The 26,218-nt window shown below is 40.5% G+C and overlaps 1 protein-coding gene across 6 annotated transcripts in view; it reads left to right on the top strand.

Moving 5' to 3' along the window:
• The window catches only part of ANAPC1 (anaphase promoting complex subunit 1), a 119,679-nt gene extending 97,175 nt beyond the window's left edge, over nucleotides 1-22,504 (top strand). For all 6 annotated transcript variants that reach the window (XM_077959001.1, XM_077958999.1, XM_028832303.2 and 3 more), the window contains 10 exons: nucleotides 3,243-3,329; nucleotides 6,090-6,207; nucleotides 7,173-7,250; nucleotides 7,611-7,678; nucleotides 9,395-9,533; nucleotides 11,727-11,813; nucleotides 13,370-13,465; nucleotides 15,078-15,276; nucleotides 19,646-19,780; nucleotides 22,160-22,504. In XM_077959001.1, coding sequence (XP_077815127.1) covers nucleotides 3,243-3,329; nucleotides 6,090-6,207; nucleotides 7,173-7,250; nucleotides 7,611-7,678; nucleotides 9,395-9,533; nucleotides 11,727-11,813; nucleotides 13,370-13,465; nucleotides 15,078-15,276; nucleotides 19,646-19,780; nucleotides 22,160-22,275 — 1,123 coding nt within the window. In that variant the 3' untranslated portion in view covers nucleotides 22,276-22,504. The remainder of the gene's footprint in view (nucleotides 1-3,242; nucleotides 3,330-6,089; nucleotides 6,208-7,172; nucleotides 7,251-7,610; nucleotides 7,679-9,394; nucleotides 9,534-11,726; nucleotides 11,814-13,369; nucleotides 13,466-15,077; nucleotides 15,277-19,645; nucleotides 19,781-22,159) is intronic.
• The last annotated feature ends 3,714 nt before the right edge of the window (nucleotides 22,505-26,218 follow it).

Below are 26,218 nucleotides of genomic sequence, written 5' to 3'. Positions count from 1 at the left end.
TAATTGTAATTTAAGTTGTATTACATTTCATTGTATGATTGTACCACATTTTATTGATCTCCCCCATTGATGGATGTGCTTCTTGCTTCTAGTTTGAGGCTGTTATGAACAATGCTGTTAGGGAAAGTTGTACATGTCTTTGATTTTGTTGTATATAGATCTCTGTGTGGAATTGGATCATAGGTTATAGGTGTGTATTCACCTTCAGTGAATAATACCATCAGTGCTGCAGTGCACTTGTACCATTTTACATACTCATGGGCAGGATGTGATATTCCAGTTGTTCCATATCCTTGTCAACCCTTGTTATTGTTACAGTCTTTTTAGTTTTAGCCAACTAGTAGGTATATAACAGGATCTCATGGTGGCTTTAATTTCTGTATTTCTTTTTTTTTTTTTTTTTTTTTTTTGAGACGGAGTCTCGCTCTGTCGCCCAGGCTGGAGTGCAGTGGCGCGATCTCGGCTCACTGCAAGCTTCGCCTCCTGGGTTTACACCATTCTCCTGCCTCAGCCTCCTGAGTAGCTGGGACTACAGGCGCCCGCCACCGCGCCCGGCTAATTTTTTGTATTTTTAGTAGAGACGGGGTTTCACCGTGGTCTCGATCTCCTGACCTTGTGATCCGCCCGCCTCGGCCTCCCAAAGTGCTGGGATTACAGGCGTGAGCCACCGCACCCGGCTAATTTCTGTATTTCTGAATCATGTTCTTGAGTACCATTTTATACTTTTAATAGCCAACGGCAAACCTCTTTTATGATGTCCAAGTCTCTTGCTACCCAGTTTTTGTATTTATTTTAAAATTTTTATTTGTGATAAAATACACATAACATAAAATTTATCCAATTTTAAGTATGCAATTAAGTAGTGTTAAGTATATTCACATTGTTGTGCAACTAATCTCCAGAAATTTTTCGTTTTGCAAAACTGACACTATACCCATTAACAACTCCCTGTTTGCCCCTCCCACCAGCCTCTGGCAGCCACTATTTTACTTTCTGTTGTGATGAGGTTGACTGCTCCACATTGGTTTAGCTTTGTATTGATTTCTGTGGATTCTTTAAACTATGTCCTAAGCCCTTGGTCAGTTTTGCTTGTTGCAGTTATCTTTGCCACCCCAGGGCTTGTTTGCCTTTTCACTCGCTCAGTGGTGTCTTTTGATGACATAATTATTAGTGTTTTTCTTTTATAGTTTTTACTTTTTTGTCCTGCTTACGAAATATTTTCTTGCCCAGAGAAAAGGAGATATTCTCCTATTTTATCTTCTAGAAGTTTTTAGCTTTTCCATTCACATTTGGATCTAAAATCTACCTGGTACGGATTTTTCTCTGTGTTTTTTTTCCCACTGCTATTGAAAAGTTTATCCTTCTCCACTGCTCTGCAGTACCACCTCTATTATATAAGTTAAGTGTCTGTACACCTGTGTTTATTTCTGGGCTATTAGGGTCTACTGGTCTGTTTTTCTGTACTTGCACCAGTACTATACTGTCTTATGAGTCTTGGTATCCAGTTGAGTAAATCCTTCAACCTGAGTTTTCTTCTTCAAAAGTGTGTTTTTCTCTTGGCTCCTTGCATTTTCATATAAATATTGGCGTCTGTTCCATGCTATCTAACCTGATAAAATATTGATCAGAATTGCCTTGATTCTATGTGTCTGTGTTAAGATTCTATGTGTCTGAGATTAGAACCTGTTACGGTATTGTCTTCCATTCTGTGAATATGGTACACCCCTGCATATATTTAGCTCTAGTGTGTGTGACCTTGATCAATGGCTACAATGTCTACGTAGGCTAATTTTCCCCTCTTCTTTAAGACTGAGCTCACCATTGGAATTCAACTTTTCAGAAGTACAAAAAGTAAAGATGATCAGAAAGGTGTGCATTTCCTCTCAACATGTTTTGTGGAATTGTCTTTCTTTAATTGTTTAGAATTAATAATGGTTAAAGAAATATTACTATGAAAATTCTTACTTATTTTATTCTATGATTTTTGAAATTTTTTTCCTTTCAAAATGAGCCTCTCCATGTCTCTTACTCCACATCTTTCATTGTTCCAAACTGCATGACTCTCGTTGCTCTTCTTTCATATCGAATAGATTTTTCTACCATTCTGCTACGGCTTTGCTAGTGATTTTTGGTTTTTAAATGGTCATGTATGTTCTCTAACAACATTTAAACTTAGCATAGCTACACCATTATGTTTCTACCCAAAATTTCTAACATCAATATCTTAATATTTACCTTTGAATTTTGGTTTACCAAAATGGTACAAAGAAAATGGCTTATTCCATGTACATGCCAAAATAGATGTATTTCTTTGCTTAAAATTTGAAATCTCTTCTCTCTAATCCATTAAATACATAAGCATATATAATGAATTATAAGTTCTTATTTAATACTCCAATTATTTTAAAAGACAGGGAAAGAGATTTGGGTATATGTGTGTACATGTTTGTGTGTAATAAAAATATTTATATTTAATAGTTAGAAGTGGTTTTATGTGATGTCCTACACCATCTTTATTTCAAAATACTTTTTTAGAAAAACTCTGGGACTTTAGATTAATTTGCCAGTTTGCTATACTAAATTTGAGCAACAATAAAGTAATTTAAGGAAAATTTTAATAGACCCTTTACCAAGATAATATTTTAAAAGTCTATAAAACTTTATCTTAAAAGTGTATCATATTGGCGAGAAAAGAATTTGTATTTGGAGGAATAGTTGTTTATACAGTCACTGTAAGTTTTTAGTGATAACTTTTGCCTTTCCATTTAGTCAGTCATTCTAAAGGAATCCTCATGCTTTACAGAAATAAAAAAAAAACTGTTTACATACCAACTAAAACATCCTGTATTTTTAAAAATGAGATTTATAATTGTATAAATAGGCATATATATTAATAAAATTGGATAAGAAGGTGGCATACTTGGTACATGAGTCTTCAATATTTATAATTTTTAGGACTGCATTCATGGTCTTCACTACTGTGCTATTGTATGTTAAAACCTTGCTTCAAGGGTTGAAATTTAACATTTATGGGATATTACTTTGGCTTTAAATAGTGATGATCTTGAAATGGCCTAAGGACTAAATGAAAAGTGGAATGTTCACACCACTGACACTCTTGTATTATGAGGGCCTCTTATCAGTATGCCTTACTATACCCCAGTTTCCTGATTCTCAAGAATGCCTTGAAAGTATGTGCAATGCAATGGATAACATTTGTCCCCACCAAACTTACTTTGCAGGTACTCTTTGAGCACATCAAATTCTTCCATTGCCGCTCTTCTCTGTGCCCTTTACCCACACTTCCCAGCTCACAGCACTGACAACCGGTGAGTCTAGTGATTCTGTTTTCAATGTGATACTTACTAAGTTCTCTAAGGGGACCATTTGGTTGTATTTTGGTTTCATGGAATTATTTCCAAATTAGCCTTTTTCTGTTCTTCAACTTATATTCATGGCTAAATCTTTTAAGAAAATTATCTCACAAAGTATTAGACCAGAGGATAACTTGGGACACCTGATGACTGACCAGTCTTCCGCCATTCTCAGATCTGTAGAACTGCTCTAAATCCAGAAGGAGATTAAGTAAAGTTGTCTTTAGGGAAAAAATCATCAGGTAAAGGATAGTTGCCAAGGGAAGTTCAAGATACTTTTTTGTGCTGTAATTATTTAGTTCCAAGAGAAAAGTTTGTCTGATTTAGTGGCAATGTCTGTATGAGTTCCTTTTTTCCCCTCTTTCACATAAATGACGAGAAATTTTGTATAAATGACATAGGAGGGACAAGAAAAGCAAAATACAGCAAAAAACCAGAGACAATTTAGAAGTGGCAGTGAGCAGTAGAGCTTCAAACCATGTAGAAGCAGTTAAAAGCTCTGCATTTTAGGGTACGAGGAACCACCAACCCTTCCGTTTCCCTAGATATAGTTTGAGATATAGCAGATCTCTTACATATGGGGGAAGGGAAGAAAATAGCCCCTTGTAAGACACCTGAGCACTGTGCTCAACTGAAGGCATCCCCTGTTGTCTCCCCAGAGACAGGTCAAGAGCCCTTTATTGTTTATGGGAGAAGGGTCAGGAGCACTTATCACAGTAACATAAGTCATCATTTTAAACTGCACTATAATGTATAACGAATGACAGAAGAAAGATAGCTGTTTTACAAACGTACCCTAATCTGAAAACCACACTCTGATGGTAGGTGCAGCACAAGAATATTGTTGTTAATACACCTCTGACATGTGGCCTCATGCCTGTCATTTAGGAAAGATTTTTTGAGTTGTTAAAAGCCAGTTATTGGCTAGGGTACAGTGGAGAGCCACACTCCCATGCTGCTGGTCATAGCTATTTGGCTTAGCTATTGTAAACAAAGCCGTTTGGTGACAAGAATCTTTTTATTTTTGGGCGGGGGATGGAGTCTCGCTCTGTCACCCAGGCTGGAGTGCAGTGGCCGGATCTCAGCTCACTGCAAGCTCCGCCTCCTGGGTTCACACCATTCTCCTGCCTCAGCCTCCCAAGTAGCTAGGGCTACAGGTGCCCGCCACCACGCCCGGCTAATTTTTTGTATTTTTTAGTAGAGATGGGGTTTCACTGTGTTAGCCAGGATGGTCTCTATCTCCTGACCTTGTGATCTGCCTGCCTCGGCCTCCCAAAGTGCTGGGATTATAGACGTGAGCCACCATGCCCTGCTGGTGACAAGAATCTTTATGTAATTTATTAGTGTCAGTTTTTTCTGATCTTTATTGATTTTTACTTTTACTTGATATATAGAAGTAAATGTATTTGTGTAAGAAGAGGGAAGTTATTGTCTATAAAGCTTTTTAAAATTGAAGTCTCGTTTTATCCTTCTTTTTTTTTTTATTAGAGTCTTGCTCTGTTGCCCAGGCTGGAGCGCAGTGGCGTGATCTCCGCTCACTGCAAGCTCCGCCTCCCGGGTTCACACCATTCTCCTACCTCAGCCTCCTGAGTAGCTGGGACTACAGTCACCCGCCACAGCGCCTGGCTAACTGTTTTGTATTTTTAGTAGAGACGGGGTTTCACCGTGTTAGCCAGGATGGTCTCGATCTCCTGACCTCATGATCCACCCATCTTGGCTCCCAAAGTGCTGGGATTATAGGCGTGAGCCACTGCACCTGGCCAATTTTTTTGTTTTTTTCTTCTGAGAGGGAGTCTTGCTCTGTTGCCCAGGCTGCAGTGCAGTGACGCGATCTCAGCTCACTGCAACCTCCGTCTCCTGGATTCAAGTGATTCTCCTCCCTCAACCTCCCTAGTAGCTGCGATTCCAGGCATGTGCCATCAGGCCTGGCTAACTTTTATATTTTTAGTAGAGACAGGGTTTCATCATGTTGGCCAGGCTCATCTCGAACTCCTGACATCAGGTGATCCACCTGCCTCGGCCTCCCAAAGTGCTGGGATTACAGGCGTGAGCCACTGTGCCCAGCCTATCCTTCTTTTATGAGATCTTAAAATATGAAAACTTTGTTTTTACATTCTAAAATAGAAATCTTAAAGTTTAAAAAACTTTTTGAGAACCCCAAAGAAAAATATTGCCATAGCCACATAGATGTTTGATGTACTGTATTTCAAGGACGTGTGTGTATATGTATGTGCAAGTTTATACATGTAGAAGAACTTTGCTGTCTGAGATGAACTGACATCCTGTCTTTCCCCTTCTTCCCTATCAATCCTTAAGGAAAAAGAAAAAAAAAAAGAACTAGAAATAAATCTCTGAGAAGATAAAAACAGATGCCTGTGTTGAGTAGAAAGAGATTTTTGAGACTGATTGATTTTATAAGTGGTCAGTTTGATAGTAAATATTTTCATGTTATGACACTTTTTACCTCCCTGTAAAACCTCTTCACTGTGAAGACTAAAGTAAAGAATTATTGGGTCAAAGATCAGTTATATAAAATGTTTAAAAGATAATTTCTCCACTACTTTTTAACAGAATCTTATCTGCCTTTAAGATTTCTGTTCATCTGAAGATAGTACCTGAGCTTCTGTCCTGTCTTAGCTCATAGGCAACAGCAGATTGCAGAGCTCATATTGTCACAGTCATTTGTTACCCACCGTCTGTCTTTTTTATGACCAGGTATCATCTCCAGGCTCTCCGGCACCTCTATGTGCTGGCCGCGGAGCCCAGGCTTCTCGTGCCTGTGGATGTGGACACAAACACGCCCTGCTATGCCCTCTTAGAAGTTACCTACAAGGTATCTCTCCCTATCATTTACTTGTAATTTTATTACCACTCATCCATCTTTGCAGGTCATAATATTTCAAATGTGTTGTCCAGTAAAAGGTGACAAGTAGTCAGTTGAACTTCCATAAAAATGGAAGCTTCTAAAGTTATTGTATATCCTGCCAGGCCATTCATGCTTGTTTGTATTCTCTAGGTATCACTTTTTAGGGATCATCAGCTACTCTTTTGTCCTTAGAGCTTATAGTTTGAAAATGTCCCTGTTAACTTGACATGACTGACAGTAGTGTTCTATAAAACTAATTGAGTTAGACCCATTCTTAGATTTGTTAGCTGAATACTTGAAAACCCAAAATTGTGTATTTGATGACAGCTTTCATTTAGATGCACAAATAGATTACAAGTTTTATATCCTTCTTTCATTCAGCAAATTATTAAGTACCTTCTGTGAATCAGAACTGTACTAGGCTCTGGGGTAAAAAATGAGATGACATTGTCATTTTCCTTAAGGAACCTCTATCCCCTGGGGAGCCAGGCATGGATACAGTGAGAACAGAGTGTGATAATTGGAGATGTGTGTGGAATGCAGGGGAGGCAGCAAAGCACCCTTGCTTAGCTGTTAGCTGTGGGGTTGAGGGGCTGTCACAGCGGACGGTGTTTGGGCTAGGCCTGGCCCGCTGAGTGGAGCTCCTTCCGAACGGGGAAGGCAACATGCAGAACCCAGTGGCACTGGAGCATGGCCTTTGGTCCTGCTGGCCTGTGAGGGGCAAGGCTTGAAGTGGTGGGAAGTGACACATACCCTGTGGGGAATTTCGACATCAGTCCTTCAAGATTTGAGTACCAGAGAGGATTTTATGGCATTTTAAGGTCTCTGTATGAACTGCAGGGTTGGAGGGAGGTAGAGCGTGGAGATGTTTCTTCTTTGTTGTTTCCGCTGACTACCTAGTGAACTGTAGCTGGACTTTTACGTTTGTAAAGGGCACTCAGTGGTATGAACAAACGAAAGAAGAATTGATGGCTCCTACCCTGCTTCCAGAACTCCATCTTTTAAAGCAGGTAAGTTGGGCATGGTTGGGAGATGGGTCCAAGGGATCAATTCAGTAGAACAGCATAGCGTTAAAGACAGCTAAATAAAAGCCTCTGCTTTCTTCATGTATTGTAGCAGATAAGAAAGCTGCAGCAAAAGGAAAAGTCAGAAAGGACAGAGCAAGTTTTGTCTTAGAGATCTTTATTGATAGCTTAGGTGGCCTCAGAACATGATTTACATTCATTTTTTTTGTCTGGAAATGGAGCTTGTTAACCTCCAGATGCCTCTTTCTGGCTGTTACTGTTTCCTCTGAGAAACATAGGGTCCAGTTTGTCAAATGAATATATTTTTCAGCTTTGGGTTGACTACGTTTACATTTATCTTGGCAGATTAAAGTTAAAGGCCCAAGATACTGGGAACTGCTCATAGATTTAAGCAAAGGAACACAACACTTGAAGTAAGTACATTAAATTTCTCTGATTTACCTTTTAGGAAGTGAATAGAAGTATATAGGAAGGTATAAATTATAAATTATTATCTGGAATGTGACTCATCACCCTTTAATCTCATTCAAGACAATATGTAGGGTATGTCTTCTGTAAAACAGTCTGTATTTTTGAAACAGGACTTGTGTTAGAAAATGAAAGTTTTGGCCGGGTGCGGTGGCTCACGCCTGTAATCCCAGCACTTTGGGAAGCCGAGGCGGGCGGATCATGAGGTCAGGAGATCGAGACCATCCTGGCTAACACGGTGAAACCCCATCTCTACTAAAAATACAAAAAATTAGTCGGATGTTGTGACTGGCACCTGTAGTCCCAGCTACTCGGGAGGCTGAGGCAGGAGAATGGCGTGAACTCGGGAGGCGGAGCTTGCAGTGAGCCGATATTGCGCTACTGCATTGCAGCCTGGGCGACAAAGCGAGACTCTGTCTCAGGAAAAAAAAAAAAGAAAGAAAATGAAAGTTTTAATTTTAAACTCCATCCCTAAATATTTATATTCATTTATTGAGAAACTTGCACTGACTTCCTTGTGACAGTAATGGACTTGTCTCTTGGTATATTAACATAAGATTTAGTTTAGGAAAGTGTGTTAGTCCATTTTCACACTGCTATAAAGAACTACCTGAGATTGGGTCATTTGTAAAGAAAAGTAGTTAAATTGACTCATAGTTTCGCCTGGCTGGGGAGGCCTCAGGAAACTTACAATCGTGGCAGAAAGCGAAGGAGAGGCAAGATATGTCTTGTATGGCGGCAAGAGAGAGTGAGAGAGGTGCTACACTTTTTAAACCATCAGATCTCGTGAAAACTCACTATCATGAGAACAGCAAGAGGGAAATCCGCCCCCATGATCCAATCACCCCCAACCAGGTCCCTCCTGTGACACGTGGGAATTACAGTTTGACATGAGATTTGGGTGGGGCACAGAGCCTAACCAGGTCAGAAAGTAAAGCTGATTTGTACATCCACAAAAGGAACTTTATTATATCAATCAGTGTTTGCCAGACCACATCTTTTGTTGCATCTCTTTACCATTCTTGTGTTAGAAAGTTCTCCTAAATTTAAGATTATTGTAGATGATATATACTACTCACCCAGTTTATTTTGGATGGAAATAATCACATGCAATTATTTTAGAGTGTTGATAATTTTATACTGAAAGTAGCATGTCAATTAAGTTTAAATTTCAAGGAAGTTTAACAAGCATGTAAAAGTTTCTATAATTTGGTCCCAATGTGAATTTTTCCAGACTATCTGTATATTAGCTGTTTTCTGTATTGTTCTGTCCTTAGATTTGCAGCATTATTTTCTTTTTGCTGCAAACCAATTAATAGATATTTAGTACCTCATGTACTCTAGACATAGAGCTGGGGGATATAGGGAATACAAAGAAATGTTAGGTAAAATGCTACCATTGAAACTCATAGTTGAGCCAGTAGTCAAAGGGACTTCTCATTTAACAAGTTCCATGAATCTAGACACCAAAGAAAAACAGAACTTTATTCTAGGCTTTCTCATAGGGACTGATTTAATCTTAGACACAGTAAATAATCATTTGCCTTAGTGGAAAATGGTAAAGGCTTCATCTCCCGTGAACATGGTATTAGAAGACACTATGTTTCCAGCCAAGAACTGCCAGTAATACCTTATATTAAATTCATTCATTTTTCTTTCAGGTCCATCCTTTCCAAGGATGGGGTTTTATATGTTAAACTCAGGGCAGGTCAGCTCTCCTACAAAGAAGATCCAATGGGATGGCAAAGTTTGTTGGCGCAGACTGTTGCTAACAGGAACTCTGAAGCCCGGGCTTTCAAGGTAGTATTATTAATTGGTAAAAACGGAAAGAAATAATTGTAAATTGCGGGCTTCCTTGCCCATTGCTGTAAACTTGAAAGGTGGATCTGCTTCCTTTTTCATTGTTGCGGATTGTAAACACTGCCTGCCTGTGACTCCGTTTGCTTTTTATGTGATGGGCATAATAAAATATAAATACAAAATACTCTATATAATAAATAATAAATATATATAATAAAGTAAAATACTCTAAGTTAAGATTTACATTCAGCAGCAAGGACAGTCGCACCATATCCTGACACTACAACAAATACTTTAGTAATTTTATTATTAATCCTCAAATTGGTGAAGATTTTCTTAATTTCATAGCAAAAATAGAAAAGGAGTTTTGCAAGCTAGCAATTATTAGCTCCATTTAAAAACCACCATTTGTTTCCTTCATCTTGGTGAGGATAAACTGATGACAGACTCAGACTTCTTTTGTTAGTTTGCTTTATTATTTGCACAGTACTTGACTGCCAGTACAGTAGTGTTTGAAATAAGCAAATAGTTACGATAAATGAGGGTAGGAAACAATCTCATTCCCATGGCGGGGTCAGCACATATTTTGCTCGATATTCTTGACTCAGGTAAGTTTCCAACACTAGAAATTTGTCCCATAATCAGGCATTAAGACTTCTGAATTTAACTTCAGTTTTCTGTAATTCCATGAGCAAATATGTCCCTGTTGGTGATGCATAGTAGAGTAGTCTGAAGTAGTGAGGACCCTAAAGGATAATTAGATGGCAAAAGTGGGGCAGGCGGACTGGATGAGTGGCAGCCAAGGACTGAGTTAGCATCCTTTGTTCTTCCAAGTACGGAGACAGCAGTTTATTTTAATTCAACTCATATTTCATTTTAGGTCAGTTACTTGTGACCGAGCCTTTATAATGGTTCCCAGGATTGAAATGTATAAATAGTTCTCAGGGTTGACATTGGTGAATTTTGTTTGGCAGTATTCAGTAAGTTGTTTATGAAATATTTTTGAAAGATTTTTGGACACGGTTTAACTTAAATTTGTAGTATTGCTTCTTCTAAAAATCAGAGCATATCCCAAAGACTCTAACCCAATTTGTAAAGAAAATAGGTAACTTTAGACTTGAGTTCGAATGAAGAAAATATATAAAAATTAAAAGCTATCTCAATTTCCTGCCTACTGGAAGTTCAGAAATAAAATATAAACCTTCATATTTCATTTTCAGTCTTGAACCTTGAATGATACTGTTTTTTCCCAAGTTTAAAAAATTGTGGTAAAAGGCCGGGCGCGGTGGCTCACGCCTGTAATCCCAGCACTTTGGGAGGCCGAGGTGGGCGGATCACAAGGTCAGGAGATCGAGACCACGGTGAAACCCCGTCTCTACTAAAAATACAAAAAATTAGCCGGGCGCGGTTGTGGGCGCCTGTAGTCCCAGCTACTCGGGAGGCTGAGGCGGGAGAATGGCGTGAACCCGGGAGGCGGAGCTTGCAGTGAGCCGAGATCGCGCCACTGCACTCCAGCCTGGGCGACAGAGCGAGACTCCGTCTCAAAAAAAAAAAAAAAAAATTGTGGTAAAATGCACACAATTTATTGTCTTAACCTTTTGCAAGTTACAGTTCAGTAATATTAAGTGCATTCACATTGTTGCGCAACCATCGCCACCATCCGTCTCTAGAACTGTTTCATCTTGCAGACCTGAAATCTATACTTGCAACAATAACCCCTCATTCTACTTCCCCTACTCCCTGGCAACCACCATTCTATTTTATGTCTCTGATTTTGATTATACTAAGTACCTTATATATATGGTTTCATACACTGTTTATCTTTTTGTGGCTGGCTTGAGTGATATTCTTTTTTCCTTACCATTTCAGTAACAATTCTAGTTTCTGGTAGGCTTTTTAGTTAGTCAGTGAAGGAAGGAAAAGCCTTTTGTGGATGAGTTGTGTAAACAGGAAGACCTGTTTGTTTATTGGCCTTTTGATAATTCGTAGCTCATGTTAACTTGTGCAAAAGCTTATTGTAACTTCTTAGCAGAACAGGTTGATGAGGAAAGTTTGCACCATCTGGGTTTTTTTGGGAATGTTGTGTGACAAAGGGGAGGTAGAGTTGTTAGAACTCCTTGTATTACAGTTTGAGCAATAAGGAAAATACTCTTTTTTTAATCTTATACTGTTGTGGTTGTTTGTTTTTTTTAGCCAGAAACAATCTCAGCATTCACTTCTGATCCAGCACTTCTGTCATTTGCTGACTATTTCTGCAAACCAACTGTGAACATGGGTCAGGTATATATTCTATGGTTTGCTGAGCCCCAGGACCAGCATTCGTTAGTATGTCTATGTATGGGTCACCCAAAACATCTGTACTATCTATATCTATCTTTGAGATTGATGACATACGTGAGTCACATGGGATGACTTTTGCTTGGCACGTGTAGATTTGCATAGCCTAAAACTATTGCATTTAGCAACCTTCTATCTTGATAGAAGAAACAACATTTGTAAGACATTAATTTTGACAGATGATAGTTTCTGTCACCTACGAGAATGATGCCCATTCATATTCTGCTTTATGTTTTCAGTGTTTACCGCCTTTCTCTTATTTTTATGTAATTGCATTAACTGTTTCATCTGTATATTATAACCCTTCTTTTTCTTGTTTATATACCTGTTGCCTTCAAGATTCCAAGGGTGCTTAGCAGATTTTTCTTTATTTTTTTGGTTTTTGTTTTTTGAGATAGGGCCGATTTTTTCTGTTGCCCAGGCTGGAGTGCAGTGATGTGATCATGGTTCACTACATCCTTGACCTCCCGGACTGAAGCCATCCTTCCACCTCAGGCTCCTGAGTAGCTGAGACTACAGGCGTGTAACCACCATGGCTAATTTTTTTTTTATTTAAATTTTTGTAGAGATGGAGTCTCACTATATTGCCCAGGTTGGTCTTGAACTCCTGGGCTCAAATGATCCTCCCACCTTGGACTCCCAAAGTGCTGGGATTATAGGCTTGAGCCATTGTGCCTGGCCCAGATCTTTGGTTTAATCCACCATACAGAGAAGGAAAGATTGGATATAGAATTAGATATCTAGGATTGATAGCCTATTGTCTACAAGTGTATATGGCCTTCAGAAAATTTCTCAACCTCTCCAAAGTGTAGTTTCCTCATTTCTAAAAGTGATTATAATAGAACCTACTTTACAGTATTGTTTTGAGGATTAAGTAAAATAACCTTCCCCTCTCTTACTTATTGAATCTTTACTATATATTGGATACTCTGCTAATACTTAAATGTCATTTAATTATGACCCTGAGGATAGGTATTTTGTCATTGTGGGCTTACAGATGAGGAAACTGCCACTGAGAGATGTTACATGCCCAAGATCACACAGCTAGTAAGAGCTGGGCTGTGCACTCAAGGTCACGGGTCTCTAATAAAGCCCATGCCTGCCCTTAACCCCAGCTGGACTTGACTCTGCTGCCTCCCCTAAACTTGTTCTGGTCAGTGTTTTTTTCTTGCAGCTTTGTTACTCTGTTTCCTTTCTGGATCCTACTCTTCCCAGCCCAACCCAAGGCATAGCTCTGTGATGTCCTGTCTACTCATTTTATCCTAGTTTGGTCCATTCCTCTCTTCTGTAGCACTTACTATCCTTAACTGTCTCTTGGGACTTAACTTTTTTAATTGTTTAATGTTACATGTGCTATGGCTTTTTTAAAAGATTGTAGTGTTACTTTTATGTGATTCATTATAGAACTTAAGAATGGGCCATAGTAGTACTATACAATTGGTTTTTGAATTGTTTTTGGAATATACTTTGTGCTACAAAAAGCTTCTGATTTTCTGCAGAAACAGGAAATTCTGGATCTCTTTTCTTCAGTACTCTATGAATGTGTTACCCAGGAGACCCCAGAGATGTTGCCTGCATACATAGCAATGGATCAGGTATGGATCCAAAAACCTATACCGATTCTGGTGAAATTTGTCCTGCAGTTCAAGTAACTCACTGAATAGTGTGGTAAGGTTCCTAGCGTCCTTCCTTTTAGTTTCCCATTTGCTTTTGGAAATTTAAGAAAGGAAACCATATAAAATTTGAAAGCTCTCAAAATTCCAAAAAGCTTGGGCTTTGTGTTGACAGGAGTGCCCCTTGGGAAGCTGTCTTCCTCTAAGGGTTCCCCTTCCTCCCTGTTATCTCCCCTGACTGAGAGAGGAGGAGAGCACTCCCTCCCTCTCTCCCATTTTATTTTTGCCTTCCTCCTTGCACTGCCTCTTTGTAGAAGTCTGCATGTGAGTAGTTAGTGGACAAACAGAGCCCTAACGATGGCAGTACTATGAAATTAGACCTATGTGATGAAGCTTGCAAGAGGTTACAGAGTATATATGTAGTTATCTAGGGCGTTGGAGTTCATTTTTAAATTTCTCTTGTTATTGATGTTTTAAAAGAGCCTAAAGGGGTAATGCAGAAAGTAATGCTTAATACTGTTCTTAAAGGATCAGACCAATTTATTCACTTCAGGCAAATTAGTAATACATATGCCTTTTCATTATTATCATATCTTTCAGACCCAGATTTGCAGTTAAGCCAAGCCAGTAGTTTTCTAACCTGGCAAAAATTTGCCTTGGTATCTTAAAAATACAGATCCTCTAATTCCATGCCTCATCTATTGAATCAGAATTTCTGGGGTGAGATCCAGAATCTAGTTTTAAACAGCTGTTTAAGTGAATATAATAAGGTCACAGCTGAGCATCTGAGACTCAGTGTCTAAGAGAAATTACCTTTAATGGTAAAATAATTTGCTAGAAAGCTGAATGGAGAAACATACTTAGTCAGAGGATAATTCCACCAAACCAGAAAACACACAGTGTTAAGTAACATTGTTAATTAAAAGCCAAGTTCCAGTATAACTAAATAGGCCCAGAATGCTATTATTGTCTGGAATCCACCCTTTTTTGGTTGGCAAATATGGATATATGGCATCCACGCTGGCACTGCTGCTCACAGTACTTCTCTGTACAGCAGCCAAATAACAAGTTGTGTTTTTAAGTTGCTGGCTGAGAATGTGTCTTTTTACCCTCTGAACCCTCACACCTTCGCAGTCATGGGTGGCAGGTCTTTATGCATGAATATCTCCTCTGGTTGCAGCTGTAGTGACTTGCAGATGGATCCCAAGGGCACTATTATTAGTAGTGTTCCTTTGCCCTCTGCCCCGCTGGATCCCTGCCATGTCATTGTACCCGGCTTGAGTTTTCCAGAGGTGACTGGCTGTGACCTTTTGGGTCTTGGTTATTCGGAGCTGTTGAGCCAAGAATGAGCTCATTCACCTTTGTTACTTTTCCCTGCAAGCTGCTCATGTAGGGCCATATTGAAGGAGGTGAGCCGTGCACCTCTACCCAGTGATGGCTCCTCTGTGGGCAGACCGCCTCAAAACACAGAATGGATTCCCCCACCACCCTTTATAATTAGGAGCCACGTTTAAAGAATACTCAGTCTACAACTCTGATGAAGAGGCAGAGAACTCTTTGATTAAATGGATTGTTGTCCTCTTTCCTCTTCAAGGCTATAAGAAGACTTGGGAGAAGAGAAATGTCTGAGACTTCTGAACTTTGGCAGATAAAGTTAGTGTTAGAGTTTTTCAGCTCCCGAAGCCATCAGGAGCGGCTGCAGAACCACCCTAAGCGGGGGCTCTTTATGAACTCGGAATTCCTCCCTGTTGTGAAGTGCACCATCGATAATACCCTGGACCAGTGGCTACAAGGTAATAGTAGCATCGTAGCACGGCGCTCCTGTGCTTTTGAGATACATTCGGTTCAGGCTTTTCTGTTGTAACTTTTTTTTTCATTGGTAAGCAAGATAAATCTGAGTATAAGCAAGAATGGCTATAGATTTAATGTTTCCAGCTAGATGAATTAGGCTTTGATTATCTGCTTCAGCTTCTTTGGAAAAATGCATCTGGCCCAGACAGAGAATATTTATAGCATTTTAAATACCACTTGGTGCTCAGGACCTTGTTCTCTCTTCCCTAGCATCAGATCACATTTCCTTTCCGGTGCCTCTGTCTCCCATTTCCTAGGTGTGTGGCCTGTCGCCTGCCTGAGGCCAGCAGCCATCCCGTTTTTGTACTGGTACCCCATGTACACGTAGAACTTGACGTGTGCTTGCTGAGTGAGCTTGTTGTACCAACTCAGTTTTGAAAACCTGGGACGGCACAGCTATGTGATGTCACAGTGGTGGCTTTCTATCAGCAGGATTTGTGATTGCAAGGAAATTGTAGTTACTCATTAACAGTGTAGAAGTGATTCTGACTTACATGAGGCAAGTGATGGGGCCTTTAGATTTACGGAAATGTATCTTATGTGTTAAATACACCTGAAACTGATTTTCAGGAGTAGACTTCTTGATCTTTTCATTCTTTTTAGTTCATCCAAATGCTCCCAGTAAATATCTGACAGTTGCTTGCTTTGGGTTAATACTAACCTTAGTAATAGTAGTAGAAACAATTCTTGCTTTGATTAGTGAAAGCTATTAGTAATCAATAGACACTAAGTGTTTGAATATAATTCAGTTTATCCACCTGTAACACCAGGAAATAAACTTCTGAAAAAAATTAAATTGTAAACCAGGTTGTGAGGGATATACTTGGAAAGCCTAATTTCAGACTCTCCATGTTTATATTTAACAGCTACATTCTATTTGTCATTTCCTGTTCAGATTCAAAGATCATATAGCTTCAAAATTTTTTTGGTAGTCAATTTTATCCTCACTTTTGGGGAAAAACATGTTATTTCATAGGTTTTGGTGTTTCGTTTTTATTCAATTTAACATTTGATCACCTATGGCAGACCTTTGCTATTGATAAAATACTTCCTTAAATCTTTGCAGATTCTCTGATTTGCACATTTCCTATAATGTATGGAACTTTGGCAGTGACTAGAACATTCTCTAAAACAGGGCCCTGATTGTCTTGTTGCTCTTTAGTGCATTTGGTGGTTTCCAGTATTGCTGTGAGCCTCCATTGAATTTGACTTGCCACTCAGATTTATCAAAAATGTGTTTATTTTCTAGTGAAAAACTAGAATTTTTTTTAAAAAAACCTCTTAAATATATGGTCTCCTCTCTTACAAGCGCTAGCAGTGGCATTGGGGTAGAGAACAATAAATTAAGTGAAAATTGGAAATTGCATTCATATTTGTGAGTAAAAATCACAGATGCATATGTGGACTTTCAGGGTCATTCACTAATAACTCATTAGATCTGAGATAACCCATGAAATCACTACACTAATCTGAAAATGCAGCCAATTGATATTACATAAATGTCAGTTTTTTGTTTTGATATGGAGTCTTGCTCTGTCACCAGGGTGGAGTGCAGTGGCGCGATCTCAGCTCACTGCATGCTCCGCCTCCCAGGTTCAAGTGAGTGTCCTGCCTCAGCCTCCTGAGTAGCTGGGATTACAGGCGCCTGTCACCACACCTGGCTAATTTTTGTATTTTTAGTAGAAATGGGGCTTCACCAAGTTGGTCAGGCTGGTCTCAAACTCCTGACCTTGTGATCTATGTGCCTTGGCCTCCCAAAGTGCTGGGATTACAGGCGTGAGCCATAGCACCTGGCCTATATAAATGTTTTGTACAGTATTTATCTCCTCAAATTACAGTCTTAGGCAAAGAAAGCGGGTTTCAAGTTTAAACACTTTAAAAAGTTTTATTAACTTTTCATATTTTGTTATGGAAATTTAAAGAATATACAAAGTAGACTAGTGTAATAAACCTCAACACCAATTTTAGTAGTTGCCAGCATTCTCCTGTTTTTGCATCATCTGTACCTTCACCCACTGCCACACTCAGTTTTCCCAATTGTGTCATTTTACTTTCCCACCAGCAGTGGAATGCAATGCAATTTTTGGTATTGTCCTTTTTTTTTTTTTTTAAGACTTGTCAAGTGCAGTAGGAAAGCAAAAATAAACCCAAAGCAAGCAAATAAAAGCAGAAACCAATGAAACCAAAAACAAAAACAATAGAGAAAATCAGTGAAACAAAATGCTAGTAGGCTTGAGAAAGTCATTGAAGAGAGGCTGAACCATGATGCTCTCCTTCATGATGAGCTGCTCAAAGAAGAATCTCATCTGTTCTCCTTTGATCTTTCTCCCTCTGCTGCCTCCCCCAAACCTAAACGTTTCCCCCCTCCCAGTAGACCGACATCCTCGCAACTGTATTCAGTGGAGTCTACAGTTTTCATCTCACTCCATCTCTACAACGGTGAGGCCTTTAGCTACATTTTGCTTCTTGAGATGGGCCTTCCTTGACTTCGTCACAGCAGACTTTCCCGATTTTAAAAATAATCCTATTTTAAATTCTTTCTCAGTATTTGTCACCATTTCACTGTCATTCCTTTGTTGACCCTTTTGGAAGTCATCCTTGCTCCTTTCCCTCCTTCCCTTCTCCCCTCCTCTGCCATGACTGACCCATTGCTGAAGCCTTCAATCCTCATCATAGATATTTCTTGAATTTGTCCACATTTTACTACTTCTGCCTAGAACAGAATGATTATTTTGTGCCTGGACCACTGTTATAGCCTCCTAAATAGCCTCCTTGCTTTTTCTCATCTCCATTCTAATCATCTCAAGTTAACTGACAGAACAGTCTTTTAAAGAATGAACTGATCTAACACTCCTGCTTAAAGCTTTTCAAAGACTCCTGATTCAGCTATGAAAGAAATCCCTACTGTGTGGCACCAGGACCTGTGTGACCTGCAAGGCACCTGTTTTCCTCAACAAAGCCTCTTTTACACCACTTGCTCCTCACACCACGCTGGCCTCTTCTACCTCCTCAAAAACACTGAGCTCCTTTTCACTGTGGGGCCATTGAATATGCTGTTTTCCCTCCCTAGAAGCTTTTCCTCTCATTCTTCACCTGTCCAACTCATATTTATCCTTGCAGCCTCAGTTTTAATGACCTTGCCTCCCAGGCCTTCCAAGACCACTGTACCTCAGGCAGCTTTCCTGCCATCTATTGCCTGCCCGCTCATGCTCTCAACTTTTTTTCTGCATCTAAATGCCTTTGTTTGCAAGTAACAGAAGACCTGACGTAAGCTGTCCTTAAACAGTGAGGACACAAATCTGCTTATGTTATTAGAAGTCCACAGGTAGGGCATGTAAAGGGTCATCTTATTCCATTGTCTTCAACTCCGTTTCTCTGAGGTTCCATCAGCTACATTCTGTGCCATGACTTTATCCTCAGTGCTTTTTTTGGATGGTAATAAAATGGCTATAACATGTTCACCTCTAGCTCAGCATGATGCCCAGAGGAAGAAGAAGAGTTGCTTCTAGGAGCTTTGTGATGAGAATGAGGGGATTTCTTTCCCTGGAGCCTCCAGCAAGCATGTCATTAAGTACCTCCTCAGGTTTCTGGCTCTGAGTTGCATCTCATGCACACCCTCAATCTGTCCCTGTGGCAGAGACTGTCTCTTATTGAAAAAATGGCCTGGGTCTGCCTGTCTCTGAACTAACACTGTATCAGGGGAATGGGATTGCCTTGATCACCCAAGACCGGTGATTCTCAAAGTGTGGTTCGTGGAGCAGCATGACCTGGGAACTTGTTAGAAATGGAGTTTTTCTGGCCCTACCGCAGACCTACTGAATCAGAAACTCTGTGCTCTGTGCTCTCTGCTCTGTGTGGGGAGTGGGGCCCACTCATCTGTGATTTAACAAGCCCTCCAGGGGATTGTGATACATGGGAAAGCTTGAGAACCGCTGGCCAAGACTAATAAGGATCTAGTTCTGGAGCTGAAGTCTGTCCCATCAAATATTCTAATACATGGTGGAGGGTGGGGTGTGAAGGGGTATTTTGGGGAGACAACCACAGTGACCACTGCACCTTTATAGCACTCTCACAGTTCATAATTATGCATTTGTTTGTGTCATTATTTGTGTAATATCTGTCTTCCCCAACAACACTCTAAACTCTACAATGACAGGGACTCAGTCTAGCTTGTCACCGTAGCCTCAGTACTCAGTACCAGCTGTAGAACCTGCTTATAAGTTCTTGATGAAAAAGTAATAGAAAGAAGATATTTCTTGTGCCTCTCAGTTCTGTCATCAGTTGGTTCAGTTCTATTTGTTTCTCTCACAGCCGGGGGTGATATGTGTGTGCACGCCTACCTCAGCGGGCAGCCCTTGGAGGAATCGCAGCTGAGCATGCTGGCCTGCTTCCTCGTCTACCACTCTGTGCCAGCTCCACGGCACCTGCCGCCTATAGGACTAGAAGGTAATTGCATATCTGAGTCCTCTCTTCGGTACCTCTGTTACCTACCCCTTTATGTTCTAGTTTCTTGGTAGGAAGAGTTTCTAATTAGTTATTGTCCCTAGTTTGACTTTCCTCTTCATTAATGTTGCAGTATCATTGCTAGGAACTGTTTTGGAGCAAAAAAGAAAAAAATTATCAACTTTTTACATGAATAACTTTCATTTTTATTCAGAAAAGGATGGATTCTTCTTCACAGAGCCCCAAACACTGGTCTAAAAATTTTTTTTAGTATATACTAAAATATATACAAAAAACATTTTTTTTGAGAAAGGCAGAGATTGTTCCATTTAATCATTTAAACTTGAAGTTTAATTACATTACTAGTTTTTTTGCTGTTTTGAAAGCCTCTGATAAAAGTTTACTATCTAGGGACTTCTAGTTATGGCCATGATGGAATTGCTTGTATTGGACTCACTTGCCCTCCAAAACAAGTATAAAAGCTAAAAAACCAAAAAACAAAAAACAAAAAACAAAAACATAAGAAAAGGGAAGTACAACAGGGAGAGCTTTCTGTTCACTCTAGCTTCTCCCCCAAAGGCATTTGCCAGTTCATAGCACAAGAAGTAGAGTCCCAGCAAAAGGCAGCAGTGCTGCAGGGCTGAGGAGCCAGAGGCTGGGTTTGTGATTGTCCAAGAGCCTAGAACTTGAGGAACAAAATCGCAGGCAGGAGAGAACAATAGGAATCATAACTCAAAATCTGGATGTACCTTTCCCTTGAGTTACTTACGACATTTTAGCCTTCATATATATGGGGTAAGACTTCAAGAGATCTAGCAGAAGCCACAAGGCCAAAAATGTAAGCAAAAGTGTCTGCAGCAGCATAGGACCGAGGAGACAAAGGGTGGAATTCAAGACTTGTTGAAGTGAAGTGGCTCTGATCAGCATCCCAGCTCCTCAGGTGAATTAATAGCTTGGCCAGGCCCTAAGCCTGCTCTAGCCTATGTTTAGACCTGGTGTGCTTCAGTTTCCCTCCAAGCGGACTAGACCTACAATTAGCCTTGAGCAGAACTGAGGTGATCTGCATGCTTTGTCCCCACCTAGCAGAAGAAAACGTAACCTTCATAGGAGAAAGAAAACATACCCAGAGCCTCTGCAATTTCTGGTCTACAGGATTCAGTGTTGAATAAAAAATTACGAGACATAATAATAAAAAAAAAAAAAAACAGATAATAGAAACAGACTTATGTGTGATTCAGATATTGGAGTTATCATACTGGGACTTAAAATAACTATGACTAATATTTCCAGGAAAATAGAGAGAAGGATGGGAGTTTCACCAGAAACCTGGAATCAATAAAAAAGAGTTAAATGGAAAGTCTAGAACTGAAAAATGTAATAACTGAAATGAAGATCTCAGTATTGGATTATTTGAAGTGAACTGGAACACACTTATCTGCTGGAAGACGAGTAGAAAGTAAACAGACTGAAGCACAGAGGGAAGAATGGGTGGGAAATACAGAGAAGAGTACAAGAGATATGTAGAAACCGTGGGGAAAAAAAATCAAATATGTATGGAGTTGGAATAAGAGAATAAGAGGAGAGAGAGAATGAGTTAGAAGCAATATTTGAAGAGACAGAAGCTAAGAATTTTGAAAAATGGTGTTAAATATTAACCCACAGTGAACCCTAAGCAGGATGAATACAAAGAAAACCATACCTCGTCACATTAATAGTCAAACTGCTAAAAGTAAAAGGAAGACATTTTAAAGCATAGACTTTCTTTTCAGGCCAGGATGGACAAACAGAGGTGTTCAGTGGTCAACTGCATTAGAACCAGTAAGATACCACTTAGATAGTAATTGAAGGTAGACAGGCACTTTTGCTCATTATATTTAAAGAATTATATATATATATATACACTTAAACAATATTATTAGTTTCACATATAGTTATAGGTCACTTTCTGAAGTCTAGAATGGGTAAATTCTATCAAATCATATTCAGGTTGAGTCTCCTTACCCTGAAATCTGAAGTGTTTGAAATCGAAAACGTTTTGAGCGCCAACATGATGCTCAGAGGAAATGCTCATTCCAGCATTTTGGATTTGGGATTTTCAGATTAAGAATGCTCAGCTGGTAGGTGTAATGCAGATATTCCAAAATCCAAAAAAATCCAGAATCCAAAACACCTCTCTTCCTAAGCATTTTGGAAAAGGGATACTCAACTTACATTACAGTGTATTAGGGAATTTCATGATTTTAAATATTGTCTTTGGATAATCATTTTCAAAGGGAAAAATGCCTGTTTTCAACGTGACTGTGTTTCTGAAGCTTCCTTGAAAGGAGAGGTACGGCTGAATTTATTTAGAGATGTGACCTTCCCGCCCCATTTCCGTTTTAGGGAGCACGAGCTTTGCTGAACTGCTCTTCAAATTTAAGCAGCTAAAAATGCCAGTGCGAGCTTTGCTGAGATTGGCTCCTTTGCTTCTTGGAAATCCACAGCCAATGGTGATGTGACCGTGTCTGGTGGTGAACCTACCCTGAGACGTGACTTCTGCACAAAAACGTGACCAAACATCAAAGCTAAAGCAATGTTTATAAAGTTTTATGGTATAACTAGGGGGAAGTGAGCTGCACAAACCTCAGTGTATTTTAAATCTGTTCCTGCGGTCATTAACATTATATGATACGTAAAAGCAAGTTACAGTTTACTTTTGTAAATAAAGTTTTTGGTTTGTTTTCAAAACTCTCGATGATTGCTTTAGTTTTGGACTTAGAGAATAGAGCAGTGGGTGCTGGAGTGAATATTGATTTTTAAAGTCTTTGAACTGTGGTGGTACAGGTGAAGTGACTATGTTCAAAAACGCAGTTTTAAAAGAAGCTATATCATAAAGTTTTACTTTCTGTGGCAAAAGAGCGTGTTAGCATTTCCTCAGATGTTGCAGTTGTCCCATCTAAAATAAGTTTGTACTTCTGGTGACAATGCCAGACATTCTCATGATGTGATCACCTTAAGCAGGAGAAGGAGATTTTTGCCCTCAGTTGCTCAACATGAAGTACTATGGACTGAATTGTGTCCTCTCAGAATTGTATATTGAGGCCCTAACCCCTGTGTGGCTGTATTTGGCAATGGGGCATTTAGGAGATTACTAAGGTTAAATGAGGTCATCATAAGGGTGGGGTCTTAATTCAATAGAATTGGTGGTCTCCTAAGCAGAGGAAGAGAGATTTTTCTTTCTCTCTCTGCCACGTGAAGATGCAGTGAGAAGTCGGCCATTCTGCAAGGCAAGAAGAGCCCTTACCAGGAGCAGACTTGACTAGCACCTCGATCATGGACCTCCAGCCTCCAGACTTGCAAGAAATACATTTCCCCTGTTGAAACCACCCAGTCTGTGGTGTTTTGTTATGGCAGCCTAGGCAGACTAATACACAAAACCTGCTCTAAATAGATAAAATAAGAAATTACTACAGACGGCTCTTTAGAAATTGTATTTAAAAACAAAACAATCCATATTTACCCAAGATTTACAGAATGTACGTCTGTACACGGGAGGGATTTCTGGACTAGTGGATGATGAAAAATGTCCATATAAAGGCACCTCCAGCTTCGAGTTGCCAACACAGGAGGAAGAATGCTCTCTGTTGTTCAGATGCTGATGTGTGTCCTGTGCTTCCTGGACGGCCAGTGGGATCATAAGCTGGTAGAAGCAAGATCTTCATCCACTGACTTCATATTTCTTCCACATCCTGAGCTGTGTTGTCTGACTTTAAAAATAAATTAAAGCAAATGGAAATGTTTCCATTGAGATTTTGGCAAAACCCCACGTGGCATTTGTCTCTGCGGGCTACACTTGGAAGGCATGCTCCTGGAGGCCCAGCGGTTTTCTCTGGCCTCTCCGTGTCCTCCCATTTGCGTGCCTGCCCCAAGGACTCGCTTATTCCCGGATGTGAAGCGGAGGCACGAAGGGGCTGACTGAGAGGCTGAAATGTGCTTCTCTTCACACTTACATAGTTTTCTTCTAATTAAAAATAAAATTTTAAGTGGTAGATGATGAAAATTCCTTTTGAATCAAGATTTTAAAAATTCAATATCAAACCAATTGTTACTGTCTTCACTCTCCATTGTTTACGACTGTGTGCTTTTCCCTGAATAAAGAACGATTGGAGAGACATCTAGTTGTTTGCACACATATTAACTCATACTTAAGGGAGAACAGCTTTTAGAACATCGTGGACGAAAGCAAATATCAGCTTTAAAAGAGAGAGGACAGAAAGACTGCAGATGGTCCGGAAGCAGCATTTTTAGGCCGTCTGATTAGCTGGGAAGTCAGCCCTTGAGTAGGCCTGCTGGATCATCAGATAAATCCATTTCAGCTATTTCTGGACCCTCAAAAAATCCTGAGGGTATGGCTCTCACCATCCAGAACCTGCAGCCTCCTTAGAGCCATGGCTGTGAGGGAAGAGCTGCAGAAAAACATTTGGCTGTTAAGTGTTTTGGCCCAGAAACAGCACAAATCATTTCCTGTTAAAGCCTGTTGGCCGGAAGTAGTCATACTGCTCTACTTAGTGTGCCCAGGACTGGGAGGAGAGGCAGATGCTGGTGAGGATGTTATGCCAGTTACAGCATGGTTCCTCACTTACTAATTCCCTGTGTCCCTCTTTTCTACTTAGATAGATAGAAATAGGTATCACTGCTTCCATAGACAAAATTAAAGAAACCATACAATTTACACATACACTCAGAGCGCTTGTTCTTTCCCCAGTAGACACTGACGTCTGTGCTCCTCCCTTGTGGGTCTTCTGAAGGACCTAGCAGGAGACCCAGGTTGAAACCCTATAGAACCTTGCCGTGTGCTGCCCAGTCTGCCTTGAATAAGGCCATTTTCTCACCCTCTGTCTAGTAACTAGCTGACTCCACAGCTCATGGTGAGGGGCTTGTCTCAGCTCAGGGGGTCCCCTGACATCCCAGAGGAAGCAAGAAGGTGGGGGTCTTTCACCTCTCAGCCTGATGATCTGTGCATACCCACTCGGTGGGAGGCCAGGGTGCCTGTGGGCAGATGGGTCAGAGTGTGGGCCAGGATTTGGAGTAGAAGCCAGAGCATATGAAAGTCCAAACCAGGAAGACTTTGTTGCCTCCCCCATGTGGGGTTGAAGGCCTCTCTTCTGAGGTCCCCCATCCTCATGCTGACCAAATTTGGGGGGAAATGTCTCACTGTGTGAGGATCATGCCAATTAAGCTGTGGGGGAGGACACAGGATCTGATCCCCTCTGTATCCTTAGCGCATGCTATCTCCAGCCAGCAGGGGAAGGAAGCAGAGGTGAGGTGGGAGAGGTGGCCACTCTGGACAGTGTACCTGGGCTGGCTGCCTCTCAGCGCCCACGAGCACCCCACAGATATCCACGCCCGTGTACAAAGTTTCCCAAGTGGTGGCCTTTTCCTGCTTCCAAGAGCTGCCCAGGTTCCCCCCTCTCTGAAATAACATTGGTGGCTTCTCATTACGTCACAAGCTGCAGAAAAAAAAATTGAAATAAAAACCCTCTACAACTGTATCCTTAACTCTTACCTGTGGATAAGGATGGACTTGCCTGCCCAACATCCTCTGTCTTATGTCTTTGGGTGAAAGGGAAGCTGGAATGCGCAGGAGGGGCTGCTCAGGGCAGTCAGGACCTTCAGGTTTCAGGCAGGGAGACCCACTGATCAGACACTTGCATCAAATGTCAGTGCTAACAGATCCCTTAGATGGCATCGGTCCTGCCCCTCCTCGAGTGAGATCCCTGTGGCTCAGGGAGGGAGGTTGACTGCCCCAAAGCACCCTTCACAACTGTGATGAAGCTGGCTTTCAACCATGCTTCCTATACCCCACCCTGAACCTGGTCCAGTACTGCCTGCATTTCCAGTCCAACAGACTCTTAGGAGGAAGCAATGATTAAATGTAAGTGAAAAGGACTTGGCACCAGGAAGAGTTTATGAACACATTTCAAAAGCAGACATACTCTTCTTTATACACCTTTGGAAAAACAAAGGCTTTGTGTATCTTGGAATTTGATTAACTGAATTAATCTGTGTGTTGCTTTCTTGGTCACTTAACAAGCACCTTGATTTAAATTTTTTTTTCTCATAGCTAAAAAGATTTCATCCTAATTCGTATGGTACATTATTATAATATGAAATCTTAAAATAAGTTATTGATTGACTGAGACAGAGTCTCCCTCTGTTTCCCAGCCTAGAGTCAGTGACATGACCGTAACTCATTCCAGCTCACTGCAGGCTCAACTTTCTGGGTTCAAGCAATCCTCCAGCCTCAGCCTCCTGAGTGAATGGGACTGCAGGTGCATACCACCACACCCAGCTAAATTTTTAAAATTTCTGTAGAGATGAAGTATTGCTATGGTGCCGTCTGGTCTCAGACTCCTGGCCTCAAGTGATCCTCCTGCCTCAGCCTCCCAAAGTGCTGGGATT

The sequence above is a fragment of the Macaca mulatta genome, chromosome 13, assembly GCF_049350105.2.
Source record: "Macaca mulatta isolate MMU2019108-1 chromosome 13, T2T-MMU8v2.0, whole genome shotgun sequence".
NCBI classification, from domain to species: Eukaryota; Metazoa; Chordata; class Mammalia; order Primates; family Cercopithecidae; genus Macaca; species Macaca mulatta.
The sequence above is the reverse complement of the archived record's forward strand: the minus strand, read 5'-3'. Positions and strand labels throughout refer to the sequence as shown.